The sequence below is a fragment of the Rhynchophorus ferrugineus genome, unplaced genomic scaffold (genome assembly GCF_030347505.1).
Source record: "Rhynchophorus ferrugineus isolate W39M unplaced genomic scaffold, kcgeb_rfMv2 rfM8, whole genome shotgun sequence".
Lineage (NCBI taxonomy): Eukaryota > Metazoa > Arthropoda > Insecta > Coleoptera > Curculionidae > Rhynchophorus > Rhynchophorus ferrugineus.
This window is the reverse complement of record NW_027472587.1, coordinates 18,906,538-18,921,778: the sequence shown is the minus strand read 5'-3', so window position 1 is coordinate 18,921,778 and position 15,241 is coordinate 18,906,538. Positions and strand designations below refer to the sequence as shown.

At 34.4% G+C, this 15,241-nt stretch overlaps 1 protein-coding gene across 4 annotated transcripts in view; it reads right to left on the bottom strand.

The window, feature by feature from the left end:
- dsx (doublesex) overlaps positions 1–15,241 on the bottom strand; it is a 141,990-nt gene that overhangs the window by 39,301 nt on the left and 87,448 nt on the right. For all 4 annotated transcript variants that reach the window (XM_076411922.1, XM_076411918.1, XM_076411920.1 and 1 more), the window contains one exon: positions 12,421–12,564. In XM_076411922.1, the coding sequence (XP_076268037.1) occupies positions 12,421–12,564 (144 nt within the window). The remainder of the gene's footprint in view (positions 1–12,420; positions 12,565–15,241) is intronic.

Here is a 15,241-nt window from a genome sequence, read left to right as displayed (position 1 = left end):
CCTTCCTGGTCAACGTCTTTAGTCGTTGCTAATGATTGCTATTCTAATCAGTCCGACGGTCTATAATTAAAGGGGCGTCGACTATGAAGACACTTAGAATATTATCAGTAGCGACAGTTCGTCGACGTTTTTCATTGGTAAATTAGTTTGTGTTCGTTAAAAGGCTTCTGTCTAGAACTGTCCTCTGAGAGCAAATCAAATTGTGACTATTAGTACTTAATATAGATCTTTGATGCAGTTGATGATCCTGAGTGGCTGAATATATTTGGAATAGAATTTTGATCACCCCAGGCTTAGCCCTCTGACTCGCGAGCTAGTGCAGTGTATATGTTATGTACGCAATTTATCTGTTAACTTTTCCAACAAGTCCTAGGTTGTTCTTGCCGCCGACTTCCATTCTAGGTATCTGTGGGTTGTCGTTAATTACATACATAGTTACTACTATATATGTTGTGGCGACCGCCACGACCCTTTAGGCCACCACCAATTCACCATCAACAACTACAAAGGTTGGCAACGCCGGTGGATTGGTACCATGCAAGTTCCAGGGTATAAAAGACCATCACGACGACGTCTCGCCCTCTTTTCTTATCACCGTCCCCCTGTAACAGTACCACTTCCACAGCGCTACCGTACTTCCTTCACCTTAACCTAATATCCTGTCAATTCTCCCATCGACCACATGTATCAATCGTAAGTTAAAATAAACAACTTTGATTCAACCAGTGTTTTTAGTTCCCGTGCAAATTCCTTCCAAAAATAGTAGTGAGTGTTCTGACAAATAATCGCAGCGGCAGCCACACATTTCGACCGATTGACCGACCCGACGAACATACCTGTGACGAACATACAATGTGAACGCCACTGTTACCACAATTTTATAAAAACTCTTTGGTTTTGATGATGGAGGAACCCTTATAAAAACTCCCCCTCCCTCCTGTTAATGCTCACTCATTATTAAGATGATTTTTTGTAACAAATGCCGTGCAATAACTAAAAAGGCACGTGAAGAGTATACGTTTAAACTTATAAAGTGTGTGAAATAATTGTACAACATAAGATTTAAAGCTTTGTTATTTATTATTTCGTTTAGTTTATATAACTGTCCATAACTAACTGATATATAATACAGAAATGTTGAAATCATCATATAACAAATTAAAATGCAATTATTTTGAGATATTATCTGGCAGTATTTAGAAACGCCCAAAAGCCATGTTTGCACCATGACATATTCATGACAAGTAAATATGTGCATCCATGGACTTCATGAATATGATCTCGATCAAAATATGATGTTTTACTCTGTTTTTATTTCAGATTCAAAAGTGTATTCGGCAATATACTCTTCTAACCTTTACAAGTGCTTTTTCCAAGTACAGATATATTGTTTTTTGCGCTAGAATCGGCAATCTCAAGATCTCAACAAGTGCTTGGCAAAGGCTGTAATGCAGGAGTGGATTGCAAAACATAAATTAAGTTTTGAGTATATAATGGTAAAGATTGAAGTATTTCTAATTATTACTTAGTAAATATAAATGAAATATTCAATTGATTTTGATGTAATTTACTTTTTTAGTAATAGGCCTGAAAAAAGACACACAGCAATTCAGATGTTTGGTCAATATGGCCATAGAAGGTCACGTCTTCCTCTCTGTCACTACATATTCAATCAAATCAAATTTTTATAGGATGTGGCAAAGAATAACTATAATAATAAACATAAAAAAGTGAATATGTTCTCCAATGAAAATTAAAATACACTAATTAGACGCAGAATAATTAATTAGGCAAATTAAGCCTGCAGGAGATGCAACAGTTGGTTTAAATAAGTGTTTTATGTAGATATAATAACTCCAAATTATAAACTATTAATTAACCATATTTTAAGTCCACCGATAATATATGCGTTAGAAGTACTGTAAAGTTAAAAAGAAATATATTTGATAACACGTTTGCATTGCAACATTTTATAACATTGCGACTGTTTTCACCTAAAAAATTCAGATGGCATAAGTTCACTGCTACTTTAGACAGACTATAGTTTAAGGATTATAAAGGCATGTATATGAAGTATAGTTTTCTGGTGTCTGGAGAAGCGAGCTTTAACATCATTGATGTTCTTTTATTATTATGTAATTATTATATTGTTAGTAGTCGTTTCCGACTAAAATACAATTTGTCTTTATGATAACTTAAATCTAGGTATGTAACTAGGTAGACCCATCGTCCCCATCTCAGTCTCTGGTGAAATAATGTTTATACATGTCCCTGCTGTAATTTTTATTATATGCACGTCAGTAAACAAGATCAGATGGTTTGATTCTTCTGTGTCCTGTTCTGGTGGTATCCAAAAGCAGTAATATTTCAATATCCTCATGAGCATGGAGTCTTTTCCCATGCCTCTTGATTTCACTTCCTGCAATCCTCTTCATTTGTTGACTTACTGAGGGTATCTGAAAGTCGATGTAGGTAATCAACCCTATAGCATTTGGGTGCGCCCACAATATCTCCCAGGAATTTGTTCTGAAAATACTGTATTTCGTTTATATTACTCTTTGCAGAACATCCCCATAATTGAACTCCGTATGTCCATACAGGTTTCAGTATTTGCTTATATAATTCCAGTTCTTTTCTTTTCTTCATAGTAACATATAAATCCTTCCAGCGAAGTTCTGCATCAAGATTCATTCCGAGATATTTAGCGTTGCTGCTATATGGAATGATAGTATTATTTAGTGTTATAGGTGCTTGTACGGTCTGATTGTAGATGAACTGCACATAAACAGAATTACTTTCGTTTTTATTTTCCAAGCTTATGTCCAATTATTTATATTGTCACTTGCCTGTTGTAATTTTCGTGAGGTTTCTTCACTATTGTCTCCGACAGCTATAATCGCAGTATTATCAGTAAATGTAGCCATCGTAATCTGTGTCTATCTATGTTTTGTGATATATCACAAGTGTAGAGTAGATAAAGCATTGGCCCCAGTACACTTCCTGTGGTAGACCTGATTTAGCCTCTTTTATTGTAGAGTAAGCTTCTTCTTGTTTGACTCTAAACATACCGGTTGTAATGTACGATTTTAATAGTTCGATGTGTTGTTTTGGTAACATTTCTGTAGTTTATGAACAAGGCCTTCATGCCAAACCTTATCGAAGGCTTGTACTACATCAAAGAATAAAGCTGAGCATAGTTTTTACTTTCGTAGGCCTTTCATCTGTTATTCTGTGGACCTGGTCAATTGTTGAATGCTTGTTAATAAATCCAAACTGGTGTGTTGGTATTATGATTTTTCTCTCAATGCTCGGTTTTATTTATGCAAGAGGAATCATTGCTGTGACGCGTTTGTTGTTTCAAATCCTCCCCATTTCGTAAGGTATATTGTCGATTCTGTTTCATCGCCTTGTGGAGCACGGCCTAACGCAGAACGTGTTGAATACAAACGACGCTTAATAGTCGTTAAAAAGTGCGAGAACACTCCGCGTCGGTGGAACGTGCCTAAGACGCGGGCAGCCATAGCCGCGATCGACGACCAAAACGTCTAAACAAACACGCGATATCGCGCAGTCACTGGCGGAAAAACAAAAGACCGGCGGCTCCCTCCGCAGACTTTCGAACCCCGGTCCGTACCACCCATTACCATACGAATCGCGCGAATCGGACAATGGTCGCGGTAGGCCCCGAGCGCGCGCTCTCTCGTCCGCCGTTTTTGCCTTCGGTTTCTCGTTTTTCCGATAGAAACGACATCGTAAAATCGCGCCACGATATTTACGGCGGTCGTAAACGCGCCGCGTTGTAATATTTTTAGCGTATTTACGCGTACGGACCCTATGCGTAGGAGAATGTACCAAATGCGGCCCTGCGTCGACCTTACGTAAGGACTACGGTCGCCCGACGCCCAGTCGACCGTGCTATTATCGACCGGTAATATTCGTACATTTTGTTTGTATTTTAGGTAAATTTAATACATTCTCGGGCCGAGCGAGGTATAGGCACGTAGCGAGCTTTAACGGGCGACCGTAAACGATCGGCGTATCGGCCGTTTTAATGATGTTTGGACGCGAGAGCGGCGTGAAAAATGGAACGGTCGGGAATAAATGGCGTTAACAATTATCTAATAACGCTCTTTGCCGGCTACCGGTGTTGCGTTTTCATCTGATTATCGTTCGAAATAATTACTTTTTATCATAAAAATGTGTTTTAGCGAGCTTCCAGGCAACGGTTCGTTAATTTTTACTCGATAGGCAAAAACAAGCTATATAGATCATTGTTTTCGACACTGACTGTTCATAATACACCTTATAAAAATGTACCCGACCTATACATTAATTTAAAAGGATTTGCAATAGATGGTGTTACAGTATATTAAATCGAATTATGTTGAAGCCTCACTAACAAGCCTCATTTCTCAGTACCATCTACTCCAACCATATCTCATCTATTTCAACATATACATACTGGTTTCGACGTTTTAAAAGTGGCGATTTTGACACCGAAGACAAAGAGCGTACTCGATAGCCAAAAAAAATATTCGTGTAAAGCGCAAGAGCATATGCATAACTGTTGGGAGTAACACAAAAAACAATTGAAGAAGAAATTAACAAATGATGGAATCGTGAACAAATATTAGATCGGAAATTATCAGCGACTTGAATGAAACTTTCTGAATATCTATGATGCTGACAATTTCCAAGAAAGGGTGATGACAGTGCAAACAACTAAAGGTAAATATATAATTAATATACGATAACTGTAGCAAACTTTTTTGTAAAATGTGGAAGATTTATGAGCACAGATATGTGTGTAATTGTTTAGAACCATTTGGTTAAAATATGCGAGGAGAGAAAGAATGAATGAAGAAGAAAGAATTGTTTTGCAGATATGGCCAATGCATTAGGGAGAATGCAGTTTTTCAACTCTACTTTTTTCAAGAAACATGTATACAGGTAGCAACATAACAAACTTAGGAGATATACAGTGGCATCAAAATAACTTCACAAGGAAACACTATACCGAAGGAAACACGAACTAAGCGTAAAAGGTAAATATGCTCTCTAATGAAAGTAAAATATATTACTTGGATACACAATTGTTGATTAGGTTGATTAAAAGCCCAGGCTACACTGCTGTATAAAAAGGACGCCTAGAATTCTTTCATAGGTGGTGTGGAAAAAATTTTAATGTAAATATAACAAGATAGAACTCTGACCTACAAACTATTATAACTGCATAATTAATTGTAATTGTAAGATGTCCTATTATCTCAAAATAAATTATATTTGATAACAGTATTTTTGCTTAATTATTTTATTCAAATTAGAATTTTGTTGTATGTCAATGCCAAAATGACCTCACACTGAGAGTTGATAGGGTAACATTGGTTTCACTACTTTATTGACCATATTATATTATAAATAATAATAAAAAAAAGTTGTGAGAAAATCATATTTCTCTTTATTCGGTAATATATAACTTACATCAACAAATAGCTGAATAATTCTCGATCCAAGTCATATATAGATATTTTGATAGCGATCTCTACAATATACTTACCGGTCGAACTGGAACGAATCAGTTCCTGCATCAAGACAAATACTGATAAGGTGGAATGACAGTTTTGGTAAGAATTTAAACTGTGGTCATTTTACGAGCCCTAATTCTAAAGAGTAGCCGCTTTTCCGCTGAATCGAATGACATAAAATTTATAGACAACACCGTAAAGCGTCACTGGATATCGTAAAGGTCAGCGAAATAGCGGGGGGGCGGCGGGGGGTGTACGCGGACGGACTAGGACGGGACCTTTAAAACGGTCTAAATCCTCGCTGTATGATGATCTTATCATTTATTGATCGTAAATTGGTAACGTTCGACTTTATGTATATATGTATGCGTACTGAAAAACGATCGGTCCAATTTGTCCGTTCCAGATTACGAAGTGAATATACGGGAACCAGTCTGGGCAAGGTCTAATTAGTCCGAGCATCGATCTACATTAGTTTTATTAAGCAATTATTTTTTCAGTTCAATGTGCAAGCAGAGTGATATAAACTAACAGGTTTGGTAGTCATTTAATAATTATTTTGTTGGCGTTCTGTATTTTTAAACTTTGAATTCGAAAATGAAAGACAAGACATTTATCCGAAGACATCTACAGTAACAGCTTCATTCCGTTTTAGCAGCTAGTAATACACTGCTCATTACTGATCCCAAAACAGGCACAGAAAGAGATATCGAAGTTCTCCTTGGCTAACCCATGACTCCTTACGTTTGGAAATTATGGTAGTACATCCACTGTCCATCCACTTTTCAGTTACAATACGCCACAGAAAACTGTTCTTTCTTTGACAGATAAGCAAAGAAACGGTTCGAAATAATATTTCCAGACAAAAAGTATTGTAAATCAATGTCTTCGAGATTTATTGCTTCTCCAGGTCTTTCTTTATCATTGACATCAAAATCACTCCTTCTACATATTTGAAACTAAAACTGACAATTAGGATATGAGGAAATAGCATCACCATCAACTCCTAAGAATCCTTGATGATGATGATGATCCTTCTCAAGAGATTTCTCAAATAAAACAACAAAAATAATGCAAATTAAACATACAATTTTGAGCAATGAATTGGTAGTAGTTAAAATAATATTGTAAATAGACAAATAGGTTTAGGTAGGTATTAAGCTAAATTGTGTGTATATAGTAGAATATAAAATATGTGTAGTATATACGTTAAATAAGGTCTTCGTTTATTTTTATTTAGTTATTACAATGATTATTATGTATATATTTTATTTTTAAACGTTTTTTTTGTGTTAAAAATAGTAAGTTTGATTATTTCTTAAGTTTTAGTGAGTTCCTTATTTATTTGTTAAGTCGGTAAGGTTTTTTGATAAAAGTAGTTTATTTTTCTCTTTTTGGTGTTAGATATTTACTGAATAAATTACGCAGTTATTTTATTAAATATTACAATGGGAAAACCAAGTAAAGTTGTAGCCCGTATGAGGAAAAAGGGGGATAAAGAAACGATGATTGAAAATAAGGAGCGCTTATGTCCAAGGGTCCGTTACCTATATACCTTCCTAATATGGAGAAATCGGCGAACATACATTAAAAAAAAAGTAAACGGCAACTGAACATAGACCTCCTCCTTTTTCGAAGTCGATTAAACATTGTTATTTTAAGTTGAAACATATCAAAACGAATGAATTACTGTTTTACAAACAAAGATTTTACATCATATCCAAGCACCTAATAGTAAGATTCTTTTTCTACTAACCATAAATGCTTTTAACATCATTTCAATATATGCTTTAGAGGAAGATTACAATATTTAAAGATCATCATCCATATGAAAATGAATACTTTATATTGCTTAATACAAGATGCTTGACTGTAGTTAAACTGTTACCTTCTCTTTTTGACAAGCAGTAGAATTACGTTTCTACAAAATTGAACTCTTTAAATTTCAGGGATTATTAGAATATCTCAGTAAATCTCATGAATGAATGCTGTGTTTATACGAAGATACAGTGAATTTTTCGGAATATTTTATTATTATAATACTTTGTTATATATTTTATATTTATCTAATTCAATTATCAAACTAAATGATATAAAATACAATACAATACAAAAACTAAACAATTTATTTCATATTGTATTGTTTTTACAACCAACGAATGGCTAATTTCAAAAAATTGATTTTGCTTAATTTCTTTTTGTAACTCTTGTTTTTGTGAATAAACATTTCGATATATAAATCAAACTATCACCAGCAATTTAATAGTACAATTCTGTTTCTATAAAAAGAAACTGTTCACACGTTATAAATTTTCAACCGAAAATATTATGACAAGAAAATATGATAAAAGAAGAAACGCGAGAATGGAAAAAGAGACGAACTTATAAAACATATTTCCGTTTTAATATAATTTAGCAAAATTCGATTTATAGTCACATCGATAATATTTATCGGCTTTTTTAGCGACTAGACTGAACTAACACGTTATAAATCAGCGATATTACTTCATAAAACATAAGGAAATCGATTTTGTTCGTGTCAGTGCCAATTAAAATGTGTTCGATAAATACAGGTGGTGGATGAAAAGTCTAGGAGGTCCGGGACCCGACATCAAATTAGTGTGACATTTTTATTTTCTAAAGTAAGAGTTTATTTAGCTAAAATTTTAAAAACATGTTGCCCTTCGTCAGTACTCATACTCGTACGTCGTACTCAAATTAGTTCAAGTACTCCATTGCTTTGTAAGGGTAAGAATATAGGTGTTTATACTTTTAATTACAAATAGTAGACATTAATGTATAAATCATTGATATGTGAATATTGTCAAAAAGGCTAGGTGACTATTGCATATCTACTCAATTTTTATTTTCGTGTCTACATACATACGAATAGAAAAAAGAAACATAAGTATATAAGTAATAACTTCATTCTACATACTAAATTTCTGGATGTTAGTTCTATTCAAGATTAAATGTCTGAACTGTATGAAAACGGTAAGAATTTTTTTAAATATAAACATAATTTAATACAATTATTTCAGAGATAACTATCCATAGAAAACTTAGAAATACACAGCTCTCTGAGGGATATAAGTCATCACATCAAACAGCATTAGGAAATATAGGATTTAAATAGTATAATCTTCCAGACATTTTAAAAGTATACAATTTTTAAAGGCATATAATAAAATTAAGGGAACTTGTTATTTCATTTAGTGTACAGACATTACAGACAGAAATTTCAAAATGGAGCTATAGGCAACCCTTGGCAAGATGCTAATAAAAAGAGTGTAAAGACAACAAAAGTTAGATTAATATTTGAGTAGGTTTTGTAATAATTGTTACTTGGTAAATATAAATGAATTATGTAATTCATTTTTTTAGTAATAAGCCTGAAAAAAGATGCACAGTTGTTCAGATATCTGAAAAATATGGTAACAGAAAGTAACGTTTAAGTCCCTATCACTGTTTGTTATGAGATGCGGCAAAGAATAGCTACAAAATACTACAGAGAAAAATATACAAACAAGCAATATACAACTGTTTGGATATGTGGAAAGGATTGTCCACAATAGCACCCTTTGCTTTGGATGAGCTCCATTAGGCACACACAACTTGATAAATGGTGAAATTAGGAATTAGTGTTAGATTGGAAATTAACAGCTTAGTTATAGACTTATGTAGTGGCATAGAATATAACACAGAGTGAATGAAACTTTCTAGATGTAGGGGGTAATGATTTCTAGGGTTATGATTTAATGTAGACAAGGACAATATCAATACTGAAGGATGATGAGAGTGGAAACAACAAAGAGTAGTTATGTAACTGATATAGGATAACTGTAGAAAATTGTATTGTAGAATGTGAAATATGTGTTTACCCAGAAGACGTAAACAGGAAGCAAAGAATTATTTGGCGTAGGCACTTTGGGAGCGAGCTTAACGTAAATATAATAAAAAAAACTCTAACCTATAATCCATTGTGGCTGTTCAATTAACTATAGTTTAAGTCCTTCCATAATATATATTATATGTTAAAATAAATTATACTCCCAATGTATTTCGAAAGATTTTAAGTATTTTTCTACAGTTCTTATATCAACTCCCTACAATTTAGTTAATACTCACAGTGTTTGAGGAGAGTATTCATCGGTGATGTACGTTCGCTTAACCGCCAGCGAATAAACCAAATATTTCCAATCGTTTCCGAGCATTAATTGTTGACGGACTATAAAATCGAGAAACCGTCGCGCACTGTATCCCAACGGTACGATTTTATGGCGTACCGCAAAACCGTACGAACCGTACAAAGGCCCCCTGTAATAAAATATTATGCGAACATTAATATTCATATCGATCCAACCGATTGATTTATGTCCCCGTCACTAATATTCTATTACATCAACATTTCAGACGGGCGGAAGAACGAGAGACGAGCGCGGCCAATGAGAGGAAAAATAAGAAAAAATAACCGCCCCCCTTCACCTCTGGACGCGGCGGAGGGTGCCTGTTTGGGGGAGGGGGGGCTGGCGGACCATTAACGTGAACCGAATAAGCTCGCCACAGCGCATATTCATAAAATAAATCATGAGGCCGTTTTGCTGTAAATGTTCTCATGATTTATTTTACGTGGTGGGAAGCTGCCGCCGAAGGGGGGCGGGGGACGAGGAGGTGGGGACGCTGCGCGTTCCTTCTGCGCTATCTAAAAATACGGAAATTTTATATGACGATCCGTCGGACATTTTCAACCGTAAAATTTAATTAAAGAGCTTTCGTTAACGGCTTTCAATCACCTCGGTCTCCGTATCCATACGTCGATTGATGCGATGATATTTATACTGTGCCGGTTACGTCGTTGTGATGATACATCCTCGGTAAAACTGATAAAAGAATTACATCGGTGGCTGCGGACTGGGTTGTATTGTAACAATTGGGCCAGGTACTTTAAGACCGAATAGTATAACGAGTAATATATCTAAAAAACCGACGTTGAGAGGGGTTTGGTCTGAAAACAAAATAGTTTTTAAAGTAAATAAATAATATACATTCTGTGCGCAGCCGATCTACCTACAACAAAAATAACCACTGTGGCAACATACGCAGACGACCTACAAACAAACCTAAATCAAATACAAAAATAATTGAACAAAAATGTCAACAAATATAATTTATTTTAACATTATAGTACATCTAAAAACTACAGTTAATTATACAGCGAAAATAGTTTATAGGTTAGGTTTGTAACCTCTTATTAATATTCACAGGTTCGGTATTGCGTATGTTTTATAGATAGAATAAAATGAGAAGGAAAATATTGTCTGATTCTAAAACGATTTTACAAACTGAGGCAGGCAATACATTAAACATCTTGATGACGTATGTATAAAAGAACTTTAAATAGACTATATGTACTATTGCATATATAATCATATCATATGTTATATGTCATATCATATATCAGTTAGTCAGACGATATTCATCCTCCTAGTAAACCATATTTGGACTTATTAGGTTCAAATATGGGGTTGCACTAGGTCATCAAATCGACTAATATTATACCACTGCCTAAACAAACTTCTTCGATTAATTACCATAGCTCGTTAATAGAAAAAAATCAGTAATACATTAATTTATAAATTAATACGAAAATAATTCATCCTTGTATACCACATAAACATGGTAAACAAATATATTATTACATATACATTCGAATAGCCCTTGTATAATGTATTATCGTATATTTTTAAGTATGCCATAAAAATTCTAAATTACATGTTTTACTATAAAATGTCCATATCATTATCTTTAATGTTATGAACCCCTTTAATACTAATTATGTTGGAATCTTGATAAGCATTCTCTCTTAAAATTTTACCAAGAAATACGGCATAAAATGCACCATTAAAACCTATCTTATTTTTTGCGCTATAAGTTTTTCTGTATAGAAAGATACGGACTCCAACCAAACCCAATCAGAACAATCTAAGATCGACATTAAAGTCAGTTTACACTAGATTTTTAATGTATCATGCTTAACTGGGTTATTTCTTTCGAATAATTGTGTTGTCCTTATATTTATAGGACGCGAGCACGTCAAACAATGAAAATTTGTTAAATATAAAGTGCAGTTTTTGGATGTGGTTCAGAAATAAACCCACTGCCGCAAAAAATCAATATTTCAACTTTTAATATGAAACGCCGGCAGAAAAATGCAATTAGTCTTGTGAAAGTAGGTTGCATGCGAAAATGGTGAGGATTATTATGCAATTTGCCAAGTAATATCAAACTTCTTCGTGTATATTAAAAAGGCAAAGAAAAACGACAAATATCGTGATAAGAGTCTAATTTTAGAGGATCTATCCAACCGAATATTGAGGCATATCGGATGAGGATAGTTAAACGGCTATTTCGATGATATGGGGGTTGTCTTTTATATTTCGGGATTTAGTTAGACTAGTGTGTTGTTTGTTGATGAGTTTAATTCGCTCATTGGTGATGAAACAAAATCAAAAGTTCATCAAAGACGCATTAACAATGTCGTCATACACAATAATTCATCATTCCATACAGCAACAACGCTAAATATCTCTGGAAGGAACATATAAAGGAGAAAAGAAAAGAAGTGGAATTGAAATATAGGAAAATGTACTGGCTAATTGGAACAAAATCACAATTGAACAATGTAATGTATTAATTAAATATTTTTTTAAAAAATACACAATATTTCGATCGTTGAAAATTTTTATCAAGTTACAAACTGGTAGAGCTTGATTCCCTGAGACCCTCCCTTTGATGCTCTACTAGGATCTATCCTATAGGTTCTACTAAACGTATATTAATGGCCACTAATCACTAGTAAATTCAATATTTTGAGGCTAATAAAGTAACAACCTACCTGCTTGGATTTGCCTAAATGCCTCATCTTGATTCCTCTTTGCGTATTTCAGTATAACGCTCACCAGTGAAATCATCTTCCAGGAGAGATGGAATTCGTCCTTGACACGTTGACATAAATCCACTAGAACGTCTGCCATCAAACCTACACAGATGAAGAAATGTCCAATTATTAGGAGCTGAGATATTGGTGGGAATGTGGAATAAGAAGGGGACTTTCGTTCTTCAAGGACCTGCTGCTCTATAGAAATTTCCCTTTTTATTTATAAACTATGTAGCTGGATGAGAATCCTATAAAGGGAAAACTCATTATCCTACAGTTGAAACCTCTCCTTGTAATATATTTACTGTTCGCAAGTATCAATGTAAACAATTAGTAAACACCCTAACTAAATAGCAGTTTTCTATTCAGTGTTATTGAATTATACAGTATGTATTGACACTAGTCATGGAATATTATCCACGTTTAATAACTTATTTACATGGTGCTCCGTCATATCCCAATTATTGGTTTATTAATACTGCTTATTATTATGTTAACAATGCAAAACAATCAGGAAAGTTAGAAGATAATGAATTGCAAACGCTGATTACTCGAAATCTCAATCCAAGCTCTCAAAAATCCGTTAAGCCATTTAACAGTTGATTAATCAAAGTTTATATACGATGGAAAAGATCCAAAAGGAGACAAAAAGGTTACTACACGGTTTACCTTCTTGTCAGTCAAAGAGAAGGGTTCTGGGTGGTGTATACTAACAAGCGATGAAAGGTGGATCTAGTACTGCAATCCCAACCACAAGAAGTCACGAGTTGGTCAAGAAGAGCCATCAACATCGACACCCAAACAGAACATTCAAGGCCATATAATCTTACTGTATGTATATGATATCCCAAAAAGTATATAAAAGCAAGAAGTAAGGTATTACGAGCTTCTAAAGAAGAATAGAGATTGTTTATTAATTTGTTTGTTTGTTTTAAAAATACATAATGGCATCTTATCATTGACATTAGTTAAACCAGAAAATACTGGTATTTTATTTAATATAATAAATTGTGTTTAGCATCAAGAAGTTATTGTAATTAGAAGATAAATATTTAGTGGTGCTTGTCTTCTAGACAATTTATTGTTGTAATCAGAAAAAATGTAGTCAACTTCTAGGGTAAGTATTTGATCCCCGATCGGCAGCGAACGTGTTAGGTCAGATTAAAGCTAATTCTTAGTTATATTACTAGTTTTAGTAAATAAATTTAAAGAAATAATGAAAAACTATGATCTTATCATTGTTGAATAAAAACCTAGGAAAAGTCAACCCTGCACGATCCGATTTCGTGTCGAACTAATCGAAATAAGTAACTCTCCATCGTCGAGAGCACCCGAAATATCAGTACGGCAACGGTATAATACGTTGTTTACCACTCGATGCACTCGTATAAATAGTATAAATAAGATATTTACACGCGCAACAACTTAGTAACAATTTGAGCACGTGTAGGCCGGTGTGTGCGTCACAGCAAGGTCACGCTTGGCGCGGCGGCTACGCAGAAAACAGTTTTGATAACGATCTCACGGCTCGAGAAGGAAAAAGGGGCGGCGGGCGGCCCTTTCCGTTCGATGGTCCGATTTCGTTCGTGATGTTTTTCACCGGCGATCCGAGGGATTTCGTCTAAAATTGCCGCTTGTGGGGTATTGTTTCCTTTCGAAGGCACGCCGTAGACGAGGCAAAAGTGATTTCCATTTCATTGACATCGAAACGGATGACCTTAAACTTGGCCTTTATTGGTAATGTGTTGTCGTGACGTTGCGATATCAGAATTGTCCGTATAGTTTATTGTAATCAAGAGCCTGGCGCGTCGTTCTTAAGGAACAGCTGGAATTATGTTAATTTAAACCGTTCGGTCACAAAATGATGAATATTTTATAATTTTCACAGCAAAAATAATGTGAAATGAATGGTTAGAGTAACATAACTATGATTTAAGGGTGAAAACAGGTGTAGAGGCTTCAACAAGTGTTTACAAACCTTGAAAATGCAATTAACATAAAAATACATTACCATAGCCAAGCCAGAACCCTTGTGGGTATACCGTTTCACATAAATCCAGCTAAAAAAAAGGCATCAGAAACTTATGTATGCGACTTGATCGTATCCTAAAAGGAATGGAAATGGCCATCATAAATTCTAGTTTCCTATCTGGTGCAAAAACAAAAAGGGCGGTGATCAAAGGTGGATCTGTATTGCAAGGTGTTAAAACTCAACGAAACCAACATTTGTCGAATACACGAAGAACTATGACGAAAACGAGCCAGCAATAGTTATTAATAAACCCAAAATCCACTTCACAACATGCTTCCCAGTGACTAGAGACAATGTTTCCCAATACATTTCCGAAATGCTGATGAACTACAAAAATACGTATGTAAACAGATATTATCGGAAACTTTAGCAAAAGCTTTAGATAACCATGCAAAACACTTTAATTGCATTTAGTTTCATTAATATTTCTCAGCTAAAGCCAGAAAATTATAAAATTGATTACAGAGAATTACAAAGACTATAAAAAATATTTTGAAACTTGAATGGTAGAAAGATTTTTATACAACCTTTACAATTTAGTGTTCATCTATTTCAAAGTACTTATTTTTATGTTAACGTCGCAGAACAATCCTAAACAGAGCCTAAAAAGTTCGAAGACAATAAATTGTAAAGGCTTATTAGTCGAAATCTCAAAACAAACTTGCAAAAACCCATTAAGTAATTTAACAGTTGGTGAATTAAGGTTTATATGCGATGGAAAATATCCAAAAGGAGAAAAAATGATTA